The 25,266-nt window shown below is 39.6% G+C and overlaps 1 protein-coding gene across 1 annotated transcript in view; it reads left to right on the top strand.

Annotated features, from left to right (window-relative positions):
• TERB2 (telomere repeat binding bouquet formation protein 2) overlaps positions 1-25,266 on the top strand; it is a 48,767-nt gene that overhangs the window by 5,187 nt on the left and 18,314 nt on the right. The window contains exon 5 of the mRNA XM_055538954.1: positions 919-1,004. Within this exon, the coding sequence (XP_055394929.1) occupies positions 919-1,004 (86 nt within the window). The remainder of the gene's footprint in view (positions 1-918; positions 1,005-25,266) is intronic.

The following is a 25,266-nucleotide window of genomic DNA, read 5'->3' on the forward strand; positions in this document are numbered from 1 at the left end:
TAGTTCACATAGCCAGATATTAGCAAAGTGGAACCAAATTTTCTCAGCTCCAGCCCAATCCAGTGTTTCTTTAATGTATTAGTAGCATATGCCTGTATTGACTGTTGACTCTAGAAATTGTATGATTATATGATAAAGGATTTTGTTCTTTCAAATATTGATTGATATTGAATATTAACTAATTATAATAACACAACCATGGAATTTGTAAGTAGAAGTTACCTCTTTTAATGGCAATAGCAAGGGTAAATCTGGAAAGTAATTTGGGAAATTTTATTATTGTTTAGAGTGGGCTTGCAACCTATATATAGAAATTTCCTAATGGAATATTATGTAAATATAGATACCAGACTCTGAGGTTTGTCAACTTTAACATAATCTTTTGGAAAAGCTTTATATATGTTTAGTTCTTTTGTAACTCCATAGCTAAATGTTTCACTTTAATTTTGAAGGGATAGCAATTTGTTCAACTTACTTCATATTTTTGATTTGTAACTTGCAGGATGCCTAGAAATTTTCATGTCAAGGATTTTAAGAAAGTTTAAATAACACTTTTTTTGGCTTCTTCTTTTTTTTTTTTTAAAACCAAAGAGTTATATGACCACATTAGGGAAAATTTCAAAAATCAATAAGAGAATAAAATCAGTCAGTTTACTATCTAACACAAGTATAGCTTATATTTTTAAAATCCAGGTCTCCTTTCTTTATGTATCTCTAAAAATAGATAATTCTGTGTGTGTGTATATACAAAATTTTGTGAGTTTTTCCTATGAAAAAAATAGAATGGGTCTGAGTTTGTAGATACTTTTGTGACTGTTGGTATATATATTGCCAATTTACTTTAAAAAAAAAATGATATTGATTGCATGATTGGTATGGCTGATTTTTTTAAATGTGATTTTTTTTTGCTATCCACAGCATGATGAAGTAACATCAAATGAACTAAAGGTCTTTAGGGAAAGCAGTGTACTAGCAACAGATCACAAGAAAGACTTATCCAAAAGGTACTGAATTTGTATACTTCACTGATTTGTATACTTCATTCAGTATACACACCTTTGAACACTGTGTCTTAATCTCATTTAATCTTCAGTCTTCTTATGACATTGGTATCATTATCACCATTTTACAGAAATTGCCATTTTACAGAAAAAGAGATCAAGTATAGGTCAGGTCAGTTCAGTTCAGTTGCTCAGTCGTGTCCAATTCTTTGCAACCTCATGGACTGCAGCATGCCAGGCTTCCCTGTCCATCACCAACTCCCGGAGTTTACTCAAACTCATGTCCATAGAATCGGTGATGCCATCCAACCATCTCATCCTCTGTCATCCCCTTCTCCTCCTGCCTTCAATCTTTCCCAGCATCAAGGTTCTTTTCTAGTGAGTCAGTTCTTTGCATCAGGTGGCCAAAGTATTGGAGGTTCAGCGTCAGCATCAGTCCTTCCAATGAATATTCAGGACTGATTTCCTTTAGGATTGACTGTTGGATCTCCTTGTAGTCTAAAGGACTCTCAAGAGTCTTCTCCAACACCACAGTTCAAAAGCATAAGTTCTTCGGCACTCAGCTTTCTTTACAGTCCAGCTCTCACATCCATACATGGCTACTGGAAAGCCACAGCTTTGACTAGACAAACATTTGTCGGCAAAGTAATGTCTCTGCTTTTTAATATGCTGTCTAGGTTGGTCATAGCTGTTTTTCCAAGGAGCAAGAATCTTTTAATTTCATGGCTGCAGTCGCCATCTGCAGTGATTTTGGAGCCCCCCAAAATAAAGTCTGTCACTGTTTCCATTGTTTCCCCATCTATTTGCCATGAAGGATGGGACCGGATGCCATGATCTTAGTTTTCTGAATGTTGAGTTTTAAGCCAACATTTTCACTCTCCTCTTTCACTTTCATCAAGAGACTCTTTAGTTCTTCACTTTTCTGCCATAAGGGTGGTGTCAACTGCGTATCTGAGGTTATTGATATTTCTCCCAGCAATCTTGATTCCAGCTTGTGCTTCATCCAGCCCATCATTTCTCATGATGTACTCTGTATATAAGTTAACTAAACAGAGTGACAATATTCAGCCTTAACGTACTTTCCCAATTTGGAACCAGTCTGTTGTTCCATGTCCGGTTCTAGCTGTTACTTCTTGACCTGCAGATACATTTTTCAGGAGGCAGGTCAGGTGGTCTGGTATTCCCATCTCTTTCAGACTTTTCCACAGTTTTTTGTGATCCACACAGTCAAAGGCTTTGGTGTAGTTAATAAAGCAAATGTTTTTCTGGAACTCTCTTGCTTTTTTGATCCAGTGGATGTTGGCAATTTGATCTCTGGTTCCTCTGCCTTTTCTAAATCCAGCTTGAACATCTGGAAGTTCATGGTTCATGTACTGTTGAAGCCTGACGTGGAGAATTTTGAGCATTACTTTGCTAGCATGTGAGATGAGTGCAATTGTGTGATAGTTTGAACATTCCTTGGCATTGCCTTTCTTTGGGACTGGAATGAAAACTGACCTTTTCCAGTCCTGTGGCCACTGCTGAGTTTTCCAGATTTGCTGGCATATTGAGCCCTCATAGATCAGTTTTTAAAGAATCCGGCTGCAATGCAGGAGACCCTGGTTCGATTCCTGGGTCTGGAAGATCTGGAGAAGGGATAGGCTACCCATTCCAGTGTTCTTGGGCTTCCCTTGCGGCTCAGCTGGTAAAGAACTTGCCTGCAATGTGGGAGACCTGGGTTCGATCCCTGGTTGGGAAGATCCTCTGGAGAAGGGAAAGGCTACCCACTCCAGTATTCTGGCCTGGAGAATTCGAGGGACAGTCCATGGAGTCTCAAAGAGTTGGACATGACTGAGTGACTTTCACTCACACAGTCATTGAGTGCAGCACTTTCACTGCATCATCTTTTAGGATTTAAAATAGCGCAACTGGAATTTCATCACCTCCACTGGCTTTGCTTGTAGTGATGTTTCCTAAGGCTCACTTGACTTCACATTCCAGGATGTCTGGCTCTAGGTGAGTGATCACACCATCATGGTTATCTGGGTCATTAGATCTTTTTTATATACTTTTTCTGTGTATTGGTGCCACCTCTTCTTAATATCTTCTGCTTCTGTTAGGTCCATACCATTTCTGTCCTTTATTGTGCCCTTCTTTGCATGAAATGTTCCCTTGGGATCTCTAATTTTCTTGAAGAAATTTCTAGTCTTTTCCATTCTATTGTTTTCCTCTAATTTATCATTGATCACTAAGGAAGGCTTTCTTATCTCTCCTTGCTGTTCTTTGGAACTCTGCATTCAAATGGGTATATCTTTCCTTTTCTCCTTTGCCTTTTACTTCCTCAGACAACCATTTTGCCTTTTTTGCATTTCTTTTTCTTGGGGATGATCTTGATCGCTGCCTCCTGTACAATGTCACGAACCTCTGTTCATCATTCTTTAGGCACTCTGTCTATCAGATCTAATCCCTTGAATCTGTTGGTCACTTCCACTGTATAAGATTTAGGTCATACCTGAATGGTCTAGTGGTTTTCCCTGCTTTCTTCCATTTAGGTCTGAGTTTTGCAATAAGGGGTTCATGATCTGAGCCACATTCAGCTCCTAGTCTTATTTTTGCTGACTATATAGAGCTTCTCCATTTTCACCTGCGAAGAATATAATCAGTCTGATTTTGGTGTTGACCATCTGGTGATGTCCATGTGTAGAGTCTTCTCTTGTGTTGTTGGAAGAGGGTGTTTGCTATGACAAGTATGTTGTCTTGGCACAACTGTTTCAGCCTTTGCCCTGCTTCATTTTGTACTCCAAGACCAAACTTGCCTGTTACTCCAGTTATCTCTTGATTTTATACTTTTGCATTCCTGAAATGAAAAGGACATCTTTTTTGGGTGTTCATTCTAGAAGGTCTTGTAGGTTTCATAGAACCGTTCAACTTCAGCTTCTTCAGCATTAGTGGTTGGGGCATAGACTTGGATTACTGTGATATTGAATGGTTTGCCTTGGAAATGAAAAGAGATCATTCTGTTGTTTTTTGGATTGTATCCAAGTACTGCATTTTGGACTCTTTTATTGACTTTGATGGCTACTCCATTTCTTCTAAGGGATTCTTGCCCACAATAGTAGATAAAATGGTCATCTGAGTTGAATTCACCCATTCCAGTCCATTTTAGTTCACTGATTCCTAAAATATCAATATTCACTCGTATCATGTTTGACTACTTCCAATTTACCTTGATTCATGGACCTAACATTCCAGGTTCCTATGCAATATTGTTCTTTACAGCATCGGACTTTACTTCCATCACTAGTCACATTCACAACTGGGTGTTGTTTTTGGTTTGGCTCTGTCTCTTCATTCTTTCTGGAGTTATTTCTCCACTGTTCTCCAATAACATATTGGGCACCTACTGACCTGGGGAGTTCATCTTTCAGTGTCCTATCTTTTTGCCTTTTCATACTGTTCCTGGGTTCATGAGGCAAGAGTACTGAAGTGGTTTGCCATTCCCTTCTCCAGTGGACCACATTTTGTCAGAACTCTCCACCATGACCCATCTGTATAGGGTGGCCCTACACAGCATGGCTCATAGTTTTATTGAGTTAGACAGGGCTTTGGTCCATGTGGTCGGTTTGATTAGTTTTCTGTGATTGTGGTTTTCATTCTATCTGCCCTCTGATGGATAAGGATAAGGGGCTTATGGGAGCCTCCTGATGGGAGAGACTGACTGAGGGGGAAACTGGGTCCTATTCTGATGGGCACGGCTGTGTTCCCTCCTTGGGTACGGCTAAGCCCTCTTGGAGGAGGTCACCATTAACCCTACCACAGAGTGGCCAGAACTTACACAGGACTGGGAAACTGACTCTTGGAGGGCACAAACAAAACTTTGAGCACACCAGGACCCAGGAGAAAGGAGCAGTGACCCCACAAGAGACTGACCCAGACTTGCCTGTGAGTGTCGTGGCATCTCTGGTGGAGGTGTGGGTCAGTGGTGGCGTGCGGCAGGGTCAGGGGCACTGAGTGCGGCAGTGCGTGCACGACCCTTCTGAAGGAGGTCGCTGTTATCCTCATCACCTCCACCATAGACTGGCCTCAGGTCAAACAACAGGGAGGGAACACAAGTGTAGGTAGATGAAGTAATTTCCCCAAAGTCACACAAACTTTTAATAAGTGAGGAGAAGCAGGATTTTAACTGGGTCAGTCTAATTCCAGAACCCATGCATTTAACCATATTATGCTAGATTATCCTTACAGAAAAGAAACAGGATTTTTTTGATTACTGTGCTATTATTTTAAAATGTATATAATATAATAAGGAAATAAACTAAATATTAGTAATTTTATTAGGATTGGAGGATTAGAAAGAGGATTTCCCTCTTTTCCAAATTGTGTATAATGTGGCTACTTTGGCTTAAGAAATTAAAGTTATATTTTAAAAGACAAACAAACATGGACTTGGCATTGTGTTAGGGCTAATCTGTGAGATGCACCCTTCTTTCAGGCTTATTCACTATCTAGTCCCAATACTATATTTTCCACTTCAGGGATTTCTAGATGTTCATAGGGAGCATTAACTATTGAAAGTATGGGATTTAGCTGCTGAAATAAAATGATCTTTCTTCAATATAAAAATTAATGAGTTTAATTTATGTAGTGTAGTTTTTTTACCTTCAAGTTTTTTTCCCATAATATTTTCTTGTTCCTTTTGTACCTCCTATATAGTTTTCCTTAATTTGATATACATTGTTATCTGATGTAGCACAAAGGTGTGTATTTAATTTTAGTGAACTATTGCTTCATGGTCCCGTGACTTATAGATAATCCACCACTTAAGTTTGAATATCCATATTCTAGGTCTTTGTATTAAAAAGCAGAGACATTACTTTGCCAACAAAGGTCCGTCTAGTCAAGGCTATGATTTTTCCAGTAGTCATGTATGGATGTGAGAGTTGGACTATAAAGAAAGCTGAGCACCGAAGAACTGATGCTTTTGAACTGTGATGTTGGAGAAGACTCGTGAGAGTCCTTGGACTGCAAGGAGATCCAACCAGTGCATCCTAAAGGAAATCAGTCCTGAATATTCATTGGAAGGACTGATGCTGAAGCTGAACCTCCAATACTTTGGCCACCTGATACAAAGAGCTGACTCATTTGAAAAGACCCTGATGCTGGGAAAGATTGAGGGCAGGAGAAGGGGATGACAGAGGATGAAGTGGTTGGATGGCATTACCGACTCGATGGACATGGGTTTGGGTAGACTCCGGGGGTTGGTGATGGACAGGGAGGCCTGGCATGCTGTGGTTCATGGGGTCGCAAAGAGTTGAACATGACTGAGCGACTGAACTGAACTGAACTGAATCTCTATTCATAGAACTCCTTTGAACTTGTTATCCTTTTTGAGATAAGAAACTGGTAAGGTTAGGAAGAAAAATGAAATTGAAAAGTTGAGACCATGAAGATATTAAGGAATTAGTAAAGGAGAGAATAGTTATCCTAAGTGACCTTGTAAGAGAAGAATGGGAAAAGGAAATTTTTTCTTACTTTATTTTTTTCAGTTTTATATATTTATTTTCTTTACAATATTGTATTGGTTTTGCCATACATTGACATGAGTCTGCCATGGGTGTACATGTGTTCCCCATCCTGAACCCTCCTCCCACCTCCGTCCCCATCCCATCCCTCTGGTTCATCCCCTGCACCATCCGCGAGCACCCTGTATCATGCATCGAACCTTGACTGGCGATTCGTTTCACATATGATAATTTACATGTTTCAATGCCATTCTCCCATATCATCCTGCCCTCGCCCTCTCCCACAGAGTCCAAAAGAGTGTTCTATACATCTGTGTCTCTTTTGCTGTCTCGCATACAAGGTTATTGTTACCATCTTTCTAAATTCCATATATATGTGTTAGTATACTGTATTGGTGTTTTTCTTTCTGGCTTACTTCACTCTGTATAATAGGCTCCAGTTTCATCCACCTCATTAGAACTGATTCAAATGTATTCTTTTTAATGGCTGAGGAATATTCCATCGTGTATATGTACCACAGCTTTCTTATCCATCTGCTGATGGACATCTAGGTTGCTTCCATGTCCTGGCTATTATAAACAGTGCTGTGATGAACATTGGGGTACACGTGTCTCTTTAAATTCTGGTTTCCTTGGTGTGTATGCCCACAGTGGGGTTGCTGGGTCATAAGGCAGTTCTATTTCTAGTTTTTTAAGGAATCTCCACACTGTTCTCCATAGTGGCTGCACTAGTTTGCATTCCCACCAACAGTGTAAGAGGGTTCCCTTTTCTCCATACCCTCTCTAGCATTTATTGTTTGTAGACTTTTGATTCGCAGCCATTCTGACTGGTGTGAAATGGTACCTCATTGTGGTTTTGATTTGCATTTCTCTGATGATGAGTGATGTTGAGCATCTTTTCATGTGTTTGTTAGCCATCTGTATGTCTTCTTTGGAGAAATGTGTGTTTAGTTCTTTGGCCCACTTTTTGATTGGGTCATTTATTTTTTCTGGAATTGAGCTGCAGGAGTTGCTTATGTATTTTTTAAGATTAATTTGTCTGTTGCTTCATTTGCTATTATTTTCTCCCATTCTGAAGGCGGTCTTTTCACCTTGCTTATAGTTTCCTTTGTTGTGCAGAAGCTTTTAAGTTTAATTAGGTCCCATTTGTTTATTTTTGCTTTTATTTCCAATATTCTGGGAGGTGGGTCATAGAGGATCCTGCTGTGATGTATGTCAGAGAGTGTTTTGCCTATGTTCTCCTCTAGGAGTTTTATAGTTTCTGGTCTTAGGTTTAGATCTTTAATCCATTTTGAGTTTATTTTTGTGTATGGTGTTAGAAAGTGTTCTAGTTTCATTCTTTTACAAGTTGTTGACCAGTTTTCCCTGCACCACTTGTTAAAGAGATTGTCTTTTCTCCATTATATATTCTTGCCTCCTTTGTTGAAGATACGGTGTCCATAGGTGCATGGATTTATCTCTGGGCTTTCTATTTTGTTCCATTGATCTATATTTCTGTCTTTGTGCCAGTACCATACTGTCTTGATGACTGTGGGTTTGTAGTAGAGCCTGAAGTCAGGTAGGTTGATTCCTCCAGTTCCATTCTTCTTTCTCAAGACTGCTTTGGCTATTTGCGGTTTTTTGTATTTCCATACAAATTGTGAAATTATTTGTTCTAGTTCTTTGAAAAATACTGTTGGTAGCTTGATAGGGATTGCATTGAATCTATAGATTGCTTTGGGTAGTACACTCATTTTCACTATATTGATTCTTCCAATCCATGAACAAGGTATATTTCTCCCTCTATTTGTGTCATCTTTGGTTTCTTTCACCAGTGTTTTATAGTTTTCTATATATAGGTCTTTTGTTTCTTTAGGTAGGTATATTCCTAAGTATTTTATTCTTTTTGTTGCAATGGTGAATGGAATTGTTTCCTTAATTTCTCTTTCTGTTTTCTCATTGTTAGTGTATAGGAATGCAAGGGATTTCTGTGTGTTGATTTTATATCCTGACTTTACTGTATTCATTGATTAGCTCTAGTAATTTTCTGGTGGAGTCTTTAGGGTTTTCTATGTAGAGGATCATGTCATCTGCAAACAGTGAAAGTTTTACTTCTTTTCCAATCTGGATTCCTTTTATATCTTTCTCTGCTCTGATTGCTGTGGGCAAAACTTCCAAAACTATGTTGAATAGTAGTGATGAGAGTGGGCACCCTTGTCTTTTTCCTAACTTTAGGAGAAATGCTTTCAATTTTTCACCATTGAGGATAATGTTTGCTGTGGGTTTATCATATAAAGCTTTTATTATGTTGAGGTATGTTCCTTCTATTCCTGCTTTCTGAGGGGTCTTTTATCATAAATAGATGTTGAATTTTATCAAAGGCTTTCTCTGCATCTATTGAGATAATCATATGGTTTTTATTTTTCAAGTTGTTAATGTGGTGTATTACATTGATTGATTTGTGGATATTGAAGAATCCTTGCGTCCCTGGGATAAAGCCCATTTGGTCATGATGTATGATCTTTTTAATATGTTGTTGGATTCTGTTTGCTAGAATTTTGTTAAGGATTTTTGCATCTATGTTCATCAGTGATATTGGCCTGTAGTTTTCTTTTTTGTGGCATCTTTGTCAGGTTTTGGTATTAGGGTGATGGTGGCCTCATAGAATGAGTTTGGAAGTTTACCTTCCTCTGGAATTTTCTGGAAGAGTTTGAGTAAGATAGGTGTTGGCTCTTTACATTTTTGGTAGACTTCAGCTGTGAAGCTGTCTGGACCTGGGCTTTTGTTTGTTGGAAGATTTCTGATTACAGTTTCAATTTCCGTGCTTGTGATGAGTCTGTTAAGATTTTCTGTTTATTCCTGGTTCAGTTTTGGAAAGTTGTATTTTTCTAAGAATTTGTCCATTTCTTCCAAGTTGTCCATTTTATTGGCATATAGTTGCTGATAATAGCCTCTTATGATCCTTTGTATTTCTGTGTTGTCTATTGTGAGCCCTCCATTTTCATTTCTAATTTTGTTGATTTGATTTTTCTCCCTTTGTTTCTTGATGAGTCTGGCTAATGGTTTGTCAATTTTATTTATCTTCTCAAAGAACCAGCTTTTGGCTCTGTTGATTTTTGCTATGGTCCCCTTTGTTTCTTTTCATTTAATTCTGCCCTAATTTTTAAAATTTCTTTCCTTCTACTAACCTTGGGGTTCCTCATTTCTTCCTTTTCTAGTTGCTTTAGGTGTAGAGTCAGGTTATTTATTTGACTTTTTTCTTGTTTCTTGAGGTAAGCCTGTATTGCTCGGAATCTTCCCTTTGCTGCTGCTACTGCTAAGTCACTTCAGTCGTTTCTGACTCTGTGCAACCCCACAGACGGCAGCCCACCAGGCTCCCCCATCCCTGGGATTCTCCAGGCAAGAACACTGGAGTGGGTTGCCATTTCCTTCTCCAAAGCATGAAAGTGAAAAAATAAAGTGAAGTTGCTCAGTTGTGTCCGACTCCTAGTGACCCCATGGACTGCAGCCCACCAGGACCCTCCGTCCATGGCAAGAGTACTGGAGTGGGTTGCCATTGCCTTCTCCGGAATCTTCCCCTTAGCACTGCTTTTACAGTGTCCCATAGGTTTTGGGTTGTTGTGTTTTCATTTCTACGCATATTTTGATTTCTTTTTTGATTTCTTCTATGATTTGTTGGTTATTCAGCAGCATGTTGTTCAGCCTCCATATGTTGGAATTTTTAATAGTTTTTCTTTTGTAATTGACATCTAACCTTACTGCATTGTGGTCAGAAAAGATGATTGGAATGATTTCATTTTTTTGAATTTACCAAGGCTAGATTTATGGCCTAGGATGTGATCTATCCTGGAGAAGGTTCTGTGTATGCTTGAGAAAAAGGTGAAATTTGTTGTTTTGGGGTGAAATGTCCTATAGATATCAATTAGGTCTAACTAGTCCATTGTATCATTTAAAGTTTGTGTTTCCTTGTTAATTTTCTGTTTAGTTGATCTATCCATAGGTGTGAGTGGGGTATTAAAGTCTCCCACTATTATTGTGTTATTGTTAATTTCCCCTTTCATACTTGTTAGCATTTGTCTTAGATATTGTGGTGCTCCTATGTTGGGTGCATATATATTTATAATTGTTATATGTTCTTCTTGGATTGATCCTTTGATCATTATGTAGTGTCCATCTTTGTCTGTTACAGCCTTTGTTTTAAAGTCTATTTTAGAGGAGGAGCCAAGATGGCGGAGGAGTAGGACAGGGGGAACACTTTCTCCCCCACAAATTCATCAAAAGAGCATTTAAACGTCGAGTAAATTCCACAAAACAACTTCTGAATGCCGGCAGGGGACATCAGGCACCCAGAAAAGCAGCCCAACTCTTCGAAAGGAGAGAGAAGAAATACAGCTCCATCCACCAGAACATCGACACAAGCTTCCCTAACCAGGAAACCTTGACAAGCCACCTGTACAAACCCACACACAGCGAGGAAATGCCACAATAAAGAGAACTCCACAAACTGCCAGAATACAGAAAGGACACCCCAAACTCAGCAATTTAAACAAGATGAAGAGACAGAGGAATACCCAGCAGATAAAGGAACAGGATAAATGCCCACCAAACCAAACAAAAGAGGAAGAGATAGGGAATCTACCTGATAAAGAATTCCGAATAATGATAGTGAAATTGATCCAAAATCTTGAAATTAAAATGGAATCACAGATAAATAGCCTGGAGGCAAGGATTGAGAAGATGCAAGAAAGGTTTAACAAGGACTTAGAAGAAATAAAAAAGCGTCAATATATAATGAATAATGCAATAAGTGAAATTAAAAACACTCTGGAGGCAACAAATAGTAGAATAACAGAGGCAGAAGATAGGATTAGTGAATTAGAAGATAGAATGGTAGAAATAAATGAATCAGAGAGGATAAAAGAAAAACGAATTAAAAGAAATGAGGACAATCTCAGAGACCTCCAGGACAATATTAAACGCTACAACATTCGAATCATAGGGGTCCCAGAAGAAGAAGACAAAAAGAAAGACCATGAGAAAATACTTGAGGAGATAATAGTTGAAAACTTCCCTAAAATGGGGAAGGAAATAATCACCCAAGTCCAAGAAACCCAGAGAGTCCCAAACAGGATAAACCCAAGGCGAAACACCCCAAGACACATAGTAATCAAATTAACAAAGATCAAACACAAAGAACAAATATTAAAAGCAGCAAGGGAAAAACAACAAATAACACACAAGGGAATACCCATAAGGATAACAGCTGATCTTTCAATAGAAACTCTTCAAGCCAGGAGGGAATGGCAAGACATACTTAAAATGATGAAAGAAAATAACCTACAGCCCAGATTATTGTACCCAGCAAGGATCTCATTCAAGTATGAAGGAGAAATCAAAAGCTTTTCAGACAAGCAAAAGCTGAGAGAATTCTGCACCACCAAATCAGCTCTCCAACAAATACTAAAGGATATTCTCGAGACAGGAAACACAAAAATTGTGTATAAATTCGAACCCAAAACAATAAAGTAAATGGCAACGGGGTCATACTTATCAGTAATTACCTTAAACTTAAATGGGTTGAATGCCCCAACCAAAAGACAAAGACTGGCTGAATGGATACAAAAACAAGACCCCTACATATGTTGTCTACAAGAGACCCACCTCAAAACAGGGGACACATACAGACTGAAAGTGAAGGGCTGGAAAAAGATTTTCCATGCAAATAGGGACCAAAAGAAAGCAGGAGTAGCAATACTCATATCAGATAAAATAGACTTTAAAACAAAGACTGGGAAAAGAGACAAAGATGGTCACTACATAATGATCAAAGGATCAATCCAAGAAGAAGATATAACAATTATAAATATATATGCACCCAACACGGGAGCACCGCAGTATGTAAGACAAATGCTAACAAGTATGAAAGAAGAAATTAACAATAACACAATAATAGTGGGAGACTTTAATACCCCACTCACACCTATGGATAGATCAACTAAACAGAAAATTAACAAGGAAACACAAACTTTAAACGATACAATAGACCAGTTTGTCCTAATTGATATCTATAGGACATTTCATCCCAAAACAATGAATTTCACCTTCTTCTCAAGCGCACATGGAACCTTCTCCAGGATAGATCACATCCTGGGCCATAAAGCTAGCCTTGGTAAATTCAAAAAAATAGAAATCATTCCAAGCATCTTTTCTGACCACATGCAGTAAGATTAGATCTCAATTACAGGAGAAAAACTATTAAAAAATCCAACATATGGAGGCTGAACAACACGCTGCTGAATAACCAACAAATCACAGAAGAAATCAAAAAAGAAATCAAAATTTGCATGGAAACGAATGAAAATGAAAACACAACAACCCAAAACCTGTGGGACACGGTAAAAGCAGTCCTAAGGGGAAAGTTCATAGCAATACAGCCACACCTCAAGAAACAAGAAAAAGTCAAATAAATAACCTAACTCTACACCTAAAGCAACTAGAAAAGGAAGAAATGAAGAACCCCAGGGTTAGTAGAAGGAAAGAAATCTTAAAAATTAGAGCAGAAATAAATGCAAAAGAAACAAAAGAGACCATAGCAAAAATCAACAAAACCAAAAGCTGGTTCTTTGAAAGGATAAATAAAATTGACAAACCATTAGCCAGACTCATCAAGAAACAAAGGGAGAAAAATCAAATCAATAAAATTAGAAATGAAAATGGAGAGATCACAACAGACAACACAGAAATACAAAGGATCATAAGAGACTACTATCAACAATTATATGCCAATAAAATGGACAACGAGGAAGAAATGGACAAATTCTTAGAAAAGTACAACTTTCCAAAACTCGACCAGGAAGAAATAGAAAATCTTAACAGACCCATCACAAGCACGGAAATTGAAACTGTAATAAAAAATCTTCTGGCAAACAAAAGCCTGGGTCCAGACGGCTTCACAGCTGAATTCTACCAAAAATATAGAGAAGAGCTAACACCTATCCTGCTCAAACTCTTCCAGAAAATTGCAGAGGAAGGTAAACTTCCAAACTCATTCTATGAGGCCACCATCACCCTAATACCAAAACCTGACAAAGATCCCACAAAAAAAGAAAACTACAGGCCAATATCACTGATGAACATAGATGCAAAAATCCTTAACAAAATTCTAGCAATCAGAATCCAACAACACATTAAAAAGATCATACACCATGACCAAGTGGGCTTTATCCCAGGGATGCAAGGATTCTTCAATATCCGCAAATCAATCAATGTAATACACCACATTAACAAATTGAAAAATAAAAACCATATGATTATCTCAATAGATGCAGAGAAAGCCTTTGACAAAATTCAACATCCATTTATGATCAAAACTCTCCAGAAAGCAGGAATAGAAGGAACCTACCTCAACACAATAAAAGCTATATATGACAAACCCACAGCAAACATTATCCTCAATGGTGAAAAATTGAAAGCATTTCCTCTAAAGTCAGGAACAAGACAAGGGTGCCCACTTTCACCATTACTATTCAACATAGTTTTGGAAGTTTTGGCCACAGCAATCAGAACAGAAAAAGAAATAAAAGGAATCCAAATTGGAAAAGAAGAAGTAAAGCTCTCACTGTTTGCAGATGACATGATCCTCTACATAGAAAACCCTAAAGACTCCACCAGAAAATTACTAGAACTAATCAATGACTATAGTAAAGTTGCAGGATATAAAATCAACACACAGAAATCCCTTGCATTCCTATACACTAACAATGAGAAAACAGAAAGAGAAATTAAGGAAACAATTCCATTCACCATTGCAATGGAAAGAATAAAATACTTAGGAATATATCTACCTAAAGAATCTAAAGACCTATATATAGAAAACTATAAAACACTGGTGAAAGAAATCAAAGAGGACACTAACAGATGGAGAAATATACCATGTTCATGGATTGGAAGAATCAATATAGTGAAAATGAGTATACTACCCAAAGCAATCTATAGATTCAATGCAATCCCTATCAAGCTACCAACAGCATTCTTTACAGAGCTAGAACAAATAATTTCACAATTTCTATGGAAATACAAAAAACCTCGAATAGCCAAAGCGATCTTGAGAAAGAAGAATGGAACTGGAGGAATCAACCTACCTGACTTCAGGCTCTACTACAAAGCCACAGTTATCAAGACAGTATGGTACTGGCACAAAGACAGAAATATAGATCAATGGAACAAAATAGAAAGCCCAGAGATAAATCCACGCACATATGGACACCTTATCTTTGACAAAGGAGGCAAGAATATACAATGGATTAAAGACAATCTCTTTAACAAGTGGTGCTGGGAACTCTGGTCAACCACTTGTAAAAGAATGAAACTAGAACACTTTCTAACACCATACACAAAAATAAACTCAAAATGGATTAAAGATCTAAACGTAAGACCAGAAACTATAAAACTCCTAGAGGAGAACATAGGCAAAACACTCTCTGACATACATCACAGCAGGATCCTCTATGACCCACCTCCCAGAATATTGGAAATAAAAGCAAAAATAAACAAATGGGACCTAATTAACCTTAAAAGCTTCTGCACATCAAAGGAAACTATTAGCAAGGTGAAAAGACAGCCTTCAGAATGGGAGAAGATAATAGCAAATGAAGCAACTGACAAACAACTAATCTCGAGAATATACAAGCAACTCCTACAGCTCAACTCCAGAAAAATAAATGACCCAATCAAAAAATGGGCCAAAGAACTAAATAGACATTTCTCCAAAGAAGACATACAGATGGCTAACAAACACATGAAAAGATGCTCAACATCACTCATTATCAGAGAAATGCAAATCAAAACCACTATGAGGTACCATTTCACACCAGTCAGAATGGCTGCGATTCAAAAGTCTACAAGTAATAAATGCTGGAGAGGGTGTGGAGAAAAGGGAACCCTCTTACACTGTTGGTGGGAATGCAAACTAGTACATCCACTATGGAGAACAGTGTGGAGATTCCTTAAAAAACTGGAAATAGACCTGCCTTATGATCCAGCAATCCCACTGCTGGGCATACACACTGAGGAAACCAGAAGGGAAAGAGACACGTGTACCCCAATGTTCATCGTAGCACTGTTTATAATAGCCAGGACATGGAAGCAACCTAGATGTCCATCAGCAGATGAATGGATAAGAAAGCTGTGGTACATATACACAATGGAGTATTATTCAGCCATTAAAAAGAATACATTTGAATCAGTTCTAATGAGGTGGATGAAACTGGAGCCTATTATACAGAGTGAAGTAAGCCAGAAAGAAAAACACCAATACAGTATACTAACACATATATATGGAATTTAGAAAGATGGTAACAATAACCCTGTGTACGAGACAGCAAAAGAGACACTGATGTATAGAACAGTCTTATGGACTCTGTGGGAGAGGGAGAGGGTGGGAAGATTTGGGAGAATGGCATTGAAACATGTAAAATATGTATGAAATGAGTTGCCAGTCCAGGTTCGATGCACGATACTGGATGCTTGGGGCTGGTGCACTGGGACGACCCAGAGGGATGGAATGGGGAGGGAGGAGGGAGGAGGGTTCAGGATGGGGAACACATGTATACCTGTGGCGGATTCATTTTGATATTTGGCAAAACTAATACAGTTATGTAAAGTTTAAAAATAAATAAAAAAAAAAAGTCTATTTTATCTGATATGAGTATTGCTACTCCTGTTTTCTTTTGGTCTCTATTTGCATGGAATATCTTTTTCCAGCCTTTTACTTTCAGTCTGTATGTGTCCCTTGTTTTGATGTGGGTCTCTTGTACACATAGGGGTCTTGTTTTTGTATCCATTCAGCCAGTCTTTGTCTTTTGGTTGGGGCATTCAACCCATTTACATTTAAGGTAATTATTGATAAGTATGATCCCATTGCCATTTACTTTATTGTTTTGGGTTTGAGTTTATACACCTTTTCTGTGTTTCCTGTCTAGAGAATATCCTTTAGCATTTGTTGGAGAGCTGGTTTGATGGTGCTGAATTCTCTCAGCTTTTGCTTGTCTATAAAGCTTTTGATTTCTTTTTCATATTTGAATGGAATCCTTGCTGGGTACAGTAATGTGGGCTTTAGGTTATTTTCTTTCATCACTTTAAGTATGTCTTGCCATTCCCTTCTGGCCTGAAGAGTTTCTATTGAAAAATCAGCTGTTATCCTTATGGGAATCCCCTTGTGTGTTATTTGTTGTTTTTCTCTTGCTGCTTTTAATATTTTTTCTTTGTGTTTGATCTTTGTTAATTTGATTAATATGTGTCTTTGGGTGTTTTGCCTTGGATTTATCCTGTTTGGAACTCTCTGGTTTTCTTGGACTTGGGTGATTATTTCCTGCCCCATTTTAGGGAAAATTTCAACTATTATCTCAAGTATTTTCTCATGGTCTTTCTTTTTGTCTTCTTCTTCTGGGACTCCTATGATTCAAATGTTGGGGCATTTAACATTGTCCCAGAGGTCTCTGAGACTGTCCTCGTTTCTTTTAATACTTTTTTCTTTTTTCCTCTCTGTTTCATTTATTTCTACCCTTCTATCTTCTACCTCTTCTTTTCACAGCTATTTGTAAGGCCTCCCCAGACAGCCATTTTGCTTTTTTGCATTTCTTTTCCATGGGGATGGTCTTGATCCCTGTCTCCTGTACAATGTCACGAACCTCCGTCCATAGCTCATCAGGCACTCTATCTATCAGATCAAGTCCCTTAAATCTATTTCTCACTTCCACTGTATAATCATAAGGAATTTGATTTAGGTTATATCTGAATGGTCTAGTGGTTTTTTCTTCAATTTAAGTCTGAATTTGGTAATAAGGAGTTCATGATGTGAGCCACAGTCAGCTCCCGGTCTTGTTTCTGCTGACTATATAGAGCTTCTCCATCTTTGGCTGCAAAGAATATAATCAATCTGATTTAGGTGTTGACCATCTGGTGATGTCCATGTGTAGAGTTTTCTCTTGCATTGTTGGAAGAGGGTGCTTGCTGTAACCAGTGCATTTTCTTGGCAGAACTCTATTAGTCTTTGCCCTGCTTCATTCTGTATTCAAAGGCCAAATTTGCCCGGTACTCCAGGTGTTTCTTGACTGCCTACTTTTGCATTCCAGTCCCCTATAATGAAAAGGACATCTTTTTTGGGTGTTAGTTCTAAAAGGTCTTGTAGGTCTTCATAGAACCATTCAACTTCAGCTTCTTCAGTGTTACTGATTTAGGCATAGACTTGGATTACTGTGATATTGAATGGTTTACCTTGGAAATGAAAGAGATCATTCTGTCGTTTTTTAGATTGCATCCAAGTACTGCATTTCGGGCTCTTTTGTTGACCATGATGGCTACTCCATTTCTTCTAAGGGATTCCTGCCCACAGTAGTGGATATAATGGTCATCTGAGTTAAATTCACCCTTTCCAGTCCATTTTAGTTCACTGATTCCTAGAATGTCGAGGTTCACTCTTGCCATCTCCTGTTTGACCACTTCCAGTTTACCTTGATTCATGGACCTAACATTCCAGGTTCCTATGCAATATTGCCCTTTACTGCATCGGACCTTGCTTCTATTACCAGTCACATCCACAACTGGGTATTGTTTTTGCTTTGACTCCATCTCTTCATTCTTTCAGGAGTTATTTCTCCACTGATCTCCAGTAGCATATTGGGCACCTTTGACCTGGGAAGTTCATCTTTCAGTGTCCTGTCTTTTTGCCTTTTCATACTGTTCATGGGGTTCTCAAGGCAAGAATACTGAAGTGGTTTGCCATTCCCTTCACCAGTGGACCACATTCTGTCAGGAAAAGAAATGCAAAAAAGCAAATGGCTGTTTAGGGAGGCCTTACAAATAGCTGTGAAAACAAGAGAATCAAAAAGCAAAGGAGAAAAGGAAAGATATAAGCATGTGAATGCAGAGTTCCAAAGAATAGCAAGGAGAGATAAGAAAAGCCTTCCTCAGCCATTAATGCAAAGAAACAGAGGAAAACAATAGAATGGGAAAGACTAGGGATCTCTTCAACAAAAGTAGAGTTACCAAGGGAACATTTCATGCAAAGATGGGCTCAATAAAGGACAGAAATGGTATGGACCTAACAGAAGCAGAAGATATTAAGAAGAGGTGGCAAGAATACAGTGAAGAACTGTACAAAAAAAAATCTTCATGACCCAGATAGTCACGATAGTGTGATCACTCACCTAGAGCTAGACATCCTGGAATGTGAAGTCAAGTGGGCCGTAGAAAGCATCACTACGAACAAAGCTAGTGGAGGTGATGGAATTCCAGTTGAGCTATTTCAAATACTAAAAGATGATGCTGTGAAAGTGCTGCACTCAATATGCCAGCAAATTTGGAAAACTCAGCAGTGGCCACAAGACTGGAAAAAGTCAGTTTTCATTCCAATCCCAAAGAAAGGCAATGCTAAAGAATGCTCAAACGACTGCACAATTGCACTCATCTCACGCTAGTAAAGTAATGCTCAAAATTCTCCAAGCCAGGCTTCAGCAATACCGTGAACTTCCAGATGTTCAAGCTGGTTTTAGGAAAGGCAGAGGAACCAGAGATCAAGTTGCCAACATCTGCTGGATCATGGAAAAAGCAAGAGAGTTCCAGAAAAACATCTATGTCTGCTTTATTGACTATGCCAAAGCCTTTGACTGTGTGGATCACAATAAACTGTGGAAAATTCTGAAAGAGATTGGACTACCAGACCACCTGACCTGCCTCTTGAGAAACCTATATGCAGGTCAGGAAGCAACAGTTAGAAGTGTACATGGAACAACAGACTGGTTCCAAATAGGAAAAAGAGTACATCAAGACTGTATATTGTCACCCTGATTATTTAACTTCTCAGCAGAGTACATCATGAGAAACGCTGGGCTGGAATAAGCACAAGCTGGAATCAAGATTACCGGGAATATCATTAACTTCAGATATGCAGATGACACCACCCTTATGGCAGAAAGTGAAGAGGAACTAAAAAGCCTCTAGATTAAAGTGAAAGAGAAGAGTGAAAAAGTTGGCTTAAAGCTCAATATTCAGAAAATGAAGATCATGGCATCTGGTCCCATCATCACTTCATGGGAAATAGATGGGGAAACAGTGGAAACAGTGTCAGACTTTATTTTTTGGGGCTCCAAAATCAGCACAGATTGTGATAGTAGCCATGAAAGTAAAAGACGCTTACTCCTTGGAAGAAAAGCTATGACCACCCTAGATAGCATATTGAAAAGCAGAGACATTACTTTGCCAACAAAGGTCCATCTAGTCAGGGCTATGGTTTTCCAGTGGTCATGTATGGATGTGAAAGTTGAACTGTGAAGAAAGCTAAGTGCTGAAGAATTGATGCTTTTGAACTGTGGTGTTGGAGAAGACTAGTGAGAGTCCCTTGGACTGCAAGGATATCCAAACCAGTCCATTTAAAGGAGATCAGTCCTGGGTGTTCATTGGAAGGACTGATGCTAAAGCTGAAACTCCATTACTTTGGACACCTCATGCGAAGAGTGACTCATTGGAAAAGACTCTGATGCTTGGAGGGATTGGGGGCAGTAGGAGAAGGGGACAACAGAGGATGAGATGGTTGGATGGCATCACTGACTCGATGGACATGAGTTTGTGTGAACTCTGGGAGTTGGTGACGGACAGGGAGGCCTGGCATGCTGCAATTCATGAGGTTGCAGAGTCGGACACGACTGAATGACTGAACTGAACTGATCTTCTACCTCATTTATCCTATCTTCTGCCTCTGTTATTCTACCGTTGCTTCCCTCCAGAGTATTTTTGATCTCATTTATTGCATTATTCATTATATATTGACTCTTTTTTCTTCTTCTAGGTCCTTGTTAAACCTTTCTTGCATCTTCTCTATCCTTGTCTCCAGGTTATTTATCTGTAACTCCAATTTGTTTTCAAGATTTTGGATCATTTTCAATATAATTATTCAGAATTCTTTATCAGGTAGATTCCCTATCTCTTCCTCTTTTATTTGGTTTGGTGGGCATTTATCCTGTTCCTTTACCTGCTGGGTATTTCTCTGCCTTTTCATCTTGTGTATATTGCTGTGTTTGTGGGTGGCCTTTCTGTATTCTGGCAGTTTGTGGTTCCTCTTTATTGTGGAGGTTCCTTGCTGTGGGTGGGGCTGGATGGGTGGCTGTCAAGGTTTCCTGGTCAGGGAAGCTTGTGTTGGTGTTCTGGTGGGTGGAGCTGGATTTCTTCTCTCTGGAGTGCAATTAGGTGTCCAGTAATGAGTTTTGAGATATCAACGGCTTTGGTGTGACTTTGGGCAGCCTGTATATTGAAGCTCAGAGCTATGTTCCTGTGTTGCTGGAGAATTTGAGTGGTATGTCTTGCTCTGGAACTTTTTGGCTCTTGGGTGGTGCTTGGTTTCAGTGTAGGTATGGAGGCATTTGATGAGCTCCTATCGATTAATGTTCCCTGGATTCAGGAGTTCTCTGGTGTTCTCAAGATTTGGACTTAAGCCTCCTGCCTCTGGTTTTCAGTCTTATTCTTACAGTAGCCTCAAGACTTCTCCATCTATACAGCACCGATGATAAAACATCTAGGTTAATGATGAAAAGTTTCTCCACAGTGAGGGACACCTGGAGAGGTACACAGAGTTACACAGAGAAGAGAAGAGGGAGGAAGGAGATAGAGGTGACCAGGAGGAGAAGAGGGGGAATCAAAAGAGGAGAGAGCGAGCTAGCCAGTAATCACTTCCCTGTGTGCTCTCCTGATGTTCAAACTGGTTTTAGAAAAGGCAGAAGAACCAGAGATCAAATTGCCAACATCTGCTGGATCATAGAAAAGGCAAGAGAGTTCCAGAAAAACATTTATTTCTGCTTTATTGACTATCCCAAAGCCTTTGACTGTGTGGATCACAATAAACTGTGGAAAATTCTGAAAGAGATGGAAATACCAGACCACCTGATCTGCTGCTTGAGAAATTTGTATGCAGGTCAGGAAGCAACAGTTAGACATGTTACAACAGACTGGTTCCAAATAGGAAAAGCAGTACGTCAAGGCTGTATATTGTCACCCTGTTTATTTAACTTATATGCAGAGTACATCATGAGAAACGCTGGACTGGAAGAAACACAAACTGGAATCAAGATTGCCGGGAGAAATATCAATAACCTCAGAATGCAGATGACACCACCCTTAGGGAAGAAAGTGAAGAGGAACTCAAAAGCCTCTTGATGAAAGTGAAAGTGGAGAGTGAAAAAGTTGGCTTAAAGCTCAACATTCAGAAAACGAAGATCATGACATCCGGTCCCACCACTTCATGGGAAATAGATGGGGAAACAGTGGAAACAGTGTCAGACTTTATTTTTCTGGGCTCCAAAATCACTGCAGATGGTGACTGCAGCCATGAATTTAAAAGACACTCCTTGGAAGAAAAGTTATGACCAACCTAGATAGCATATTCAAAAGCAGAGACATTACTTTGCCAACAAAGGTTCATCTAGTCAAGGCTATGGTTTTTCCTGTGGTCATGTATGGATGTGAGAGTTGGACTGTGAAGAAGGCTGAGTGCCAAAGAATTGATGCTTTTGAACTGTGGTGTTGGAGAAGACTCTTGAGAGTCCCTTGGACTGCAAGGAGATCCAGCCAGTCCATTCTGCAGGAGATCAACCCTGGGATTTCTTTGGAAGGAATGATGCTAAAGCTGAAACTCCAGTACTTTGGCCACCTCATGCGAAGAGTTGACTCATTGGAAAAGACTCTGATGTTGGGAGGGATTGGGGGCAGGAGGAGAAGGGGACGACAGAGGATGAGATGGCTGGATGGCATCACGGACTCAATGGACATGAGTCTGAGTGAACTCCGGGAGTTGGTGATGGACAGGGAGGCCTGGCGTGCTGCGATTCATGGGGTCGCAAAGAGTCAGACACGACTGAGCGACTGATTTGATCTGATATGATCTGATGTGCTTTCCACAGTCTGGACCGCTTAGAGATGTTCACGGAGTTACACAAAGAAGAGAAGAGGGAGGAAGGAGACAGAGGTGATCAGGAGGATAAAAGGGGGAATCAACAGGAAAGAGACAGATCTAGCCAGTAATCTGTTCCCTAAGTATTCTTCACAGCCTGGAACACACAAAGAGATTGACTGAGTTGGGTAGAGAAGAAAAGGGGGAGGGGGGAGATAGAGGCAACCTGGTGGAGAAAAAGGAGTTTAAAGCGGGAGAGAACAATCAGGCCAGTGATCTCGCTCTCACGTAAAAATGGGTACTGAAGATCGTGTTCTTAAAGGTAGAAAGTTGATAACAAATACCAAAAAGCAAAGATTAAAAATCTAGAGTAGAGATTAGATTCTCAAAAATACAGTATTAACAGAAAACAAAACAACAACAACAAAACAACAAACAAAGTCACAAAAGTTATGAAATATATATATATGAAGTTTGCTTTAAAAATATGGTCTTTTTTTTTGCAAGGTAATAGTAGGTTATAAAAGTGGAAATTAAAGGAGTAATAGGGGACTTAAAAGAAAAAAAATTTTTTTAATTTAAAAATTGATAATAGTAAAAATATATCTAGGACTTTCTCTGGAGCTGTTCCAGACAGTGTGAGGTCAGTTCATTTTCTGATAGTTCCATGGTCCAGCTTGTACTTCTCAAGGTCTATAGGCCCCTTCCTATGTAGTCAGTGCTAACCTACAGAGTTTTAATCTATAGCACCTGTTGCTTCCAAAGCGGTTCCCTCTGTTTATTTTAGCTTCTTCTGTTTGCTGGTCTCCTCAGTGTCTAATTTCTGCCCTGACACAAGGCGGGGCAGTGGTGGTCACTTTTTTTAGGTTCACTTGTTCAGTCGTGCTATGGGGAGGGAGGAACACTGCAAACAAATATCACTGGCGTGTGCTCACAGTGATTCAGTCATGCTGGGTTTGACCCTGCTCACGGCATGTGTGCTTTCCCAGTCTACACTGCTCAGGCTCTAGGTTGCTCTGCTGGGAACTGTCTGATGCTGGCCCTGGGTTGCATGGCACAACCCAGGTCTAAGCCACTCAGATTCAGGTTCTCGGGTACTCCACAAAGGTGCAGACTCGGTTGGGCCTGCGTTATGTGCCCGTCCCAGTTCCGAGCGGCTTAAGTGACCAGGTGCTTGGCGAGCACAGTTGCCCCCAGTTGAAGGCTATGACTTATCCCCTCCCCCGTCCCAGCCGCTTGGTTTTCTGGGTGTACAATGGGCGTGCCTTCTCAGGTGTGCTGTGTGTCTCTTCTGAGGAGCTGATCTCTGGCTGTGACCCTCCTGGCAGATGTTGACCATCCAGAATCCCAAGAAGTCTTGGTTAGCAACAAAGTCTGCTTGCACTTTGGTATGGGATGCCTCTCTGGGGCTGCAATTGCCCCCTTCCGGCTCTGGCTGCCCTCACCTGTCTGTCTCCGGTGGGGGATGGGCCGGTCCACAGCCGGCTAGCTCTGCTCAGTCCTTTGTTCTGTGAGTGGGCCTTTGTTCTGGCGGTGTCTTAGATTAAGGCTTTTATAGTTATCCCACAGTCTGGGTTACTATCTCAAGCTAGTTCGCTCAGATTGCTCTCGGGGCATTCAGGCCCGGTCCTTGCCCAAAGCAATGCAGCCCGCGCCTCCCTGTGCAGCCCCCGCTTGCTAGTGGGGTTGCCAACGTCTGGGCTGCTGCTCTGCTGGGAGTTGCTGAAAGGCAATTACAATTGAGGAAACAGGTTCAGAGAGTTAAATAATTCACCCTGTATTATTTAAGTAGTGAAGGTAATTTGAAACCAATTCTAGAGTCCAAACTCTTAATCATTGTGCTGTTTTTCTTTCCCAGTATGTTCCCAAATCTTCTGAAAATGGCATGAATTTTTGCTTATTTTTCTTGTTCTTGTTTTATAATAAATGTAATGCATCTAGTTTGACAAAATGGAAAATACTAACAACAACAACAAAAAGAATAAAGAGAATTTAAATTGTAAGCAAACCCACCACTCAGATAACCACCATCAACATTAGTACATTTCTTGCTAGTTTTATACAGATACACACATTAAATGGGCTTACCGGGTGGCACTAGTGGTAAAGAATCCACCTGGCAATGCAGGAGATGTAAGAGACATGGGTTCCATTCCTAGGTCAGGAAGATCCCCTGGAGGAGGGCATGGCAACCCGCTCCAGTATTCTTGCCTGGAGAATCTCATGGACAGAGGAGGCTGGTGGTTGAGAAACCAGACACATGGGCATAGACGTCCATAGGATTGCAAAGAGTTGGACATGACTGAAGCGAGTTCCATGTACACATTAAGTAGAGTTGAGGTCGGACAGCAGAGAGTCTGTCTCTTGATTTTCTGTTTATTATTGTATGGGCAGTTCCCCATTTTGAAAAACCTTATTTGATATTATGTCTGTAATGGCTGTATTGGGATTTAATCTTATTGTCTGTTTAACCACCTCCCTTTAAATTAAAAAAAATTTATACTTTGCTACTCTTGTAGCACCTTCATAAATATCTTTTTAAAAATAAATCTTTCTCCACTTTTTAGATAATTTTCTTTTTGTTTTTTTTTGGCTGCACCATGTTGCTTCCAGGATCTTCGTTTCTTGACCAGCTACTTGGCAGTGAAAGTACAGAGTCCTAACCACTGGACAGCCATGAAATTTCCTAGATAATTTTCTTAATGTAAATTCTCAGATGTGGATTTTATGATATTAATGAAACATGAATGTTTTTAAAGGCCATGATGCCTATTGTTAGTTGCTTCCCATAAAAGTACAAATTTAAAAATCCCACCAGTGTTTGTCTCACTGCATCCTCATCAGTATA

This window comes from Bubalus kerabau, chromosome 10, assembly GCF_029407905.1.
Source record: "Bubalus kerabau isolate K-KA32 ecotype Philippines breed swamp buffalo chromosome 10, PCC_UOA_SB_1v2, whole genome shotgun sequence".
NCBI lineage: Eukaryota > Metazoa > Chordata > Mammalia > Artiodactyla > Bovidae > Bubalus > Bubalus kerabau.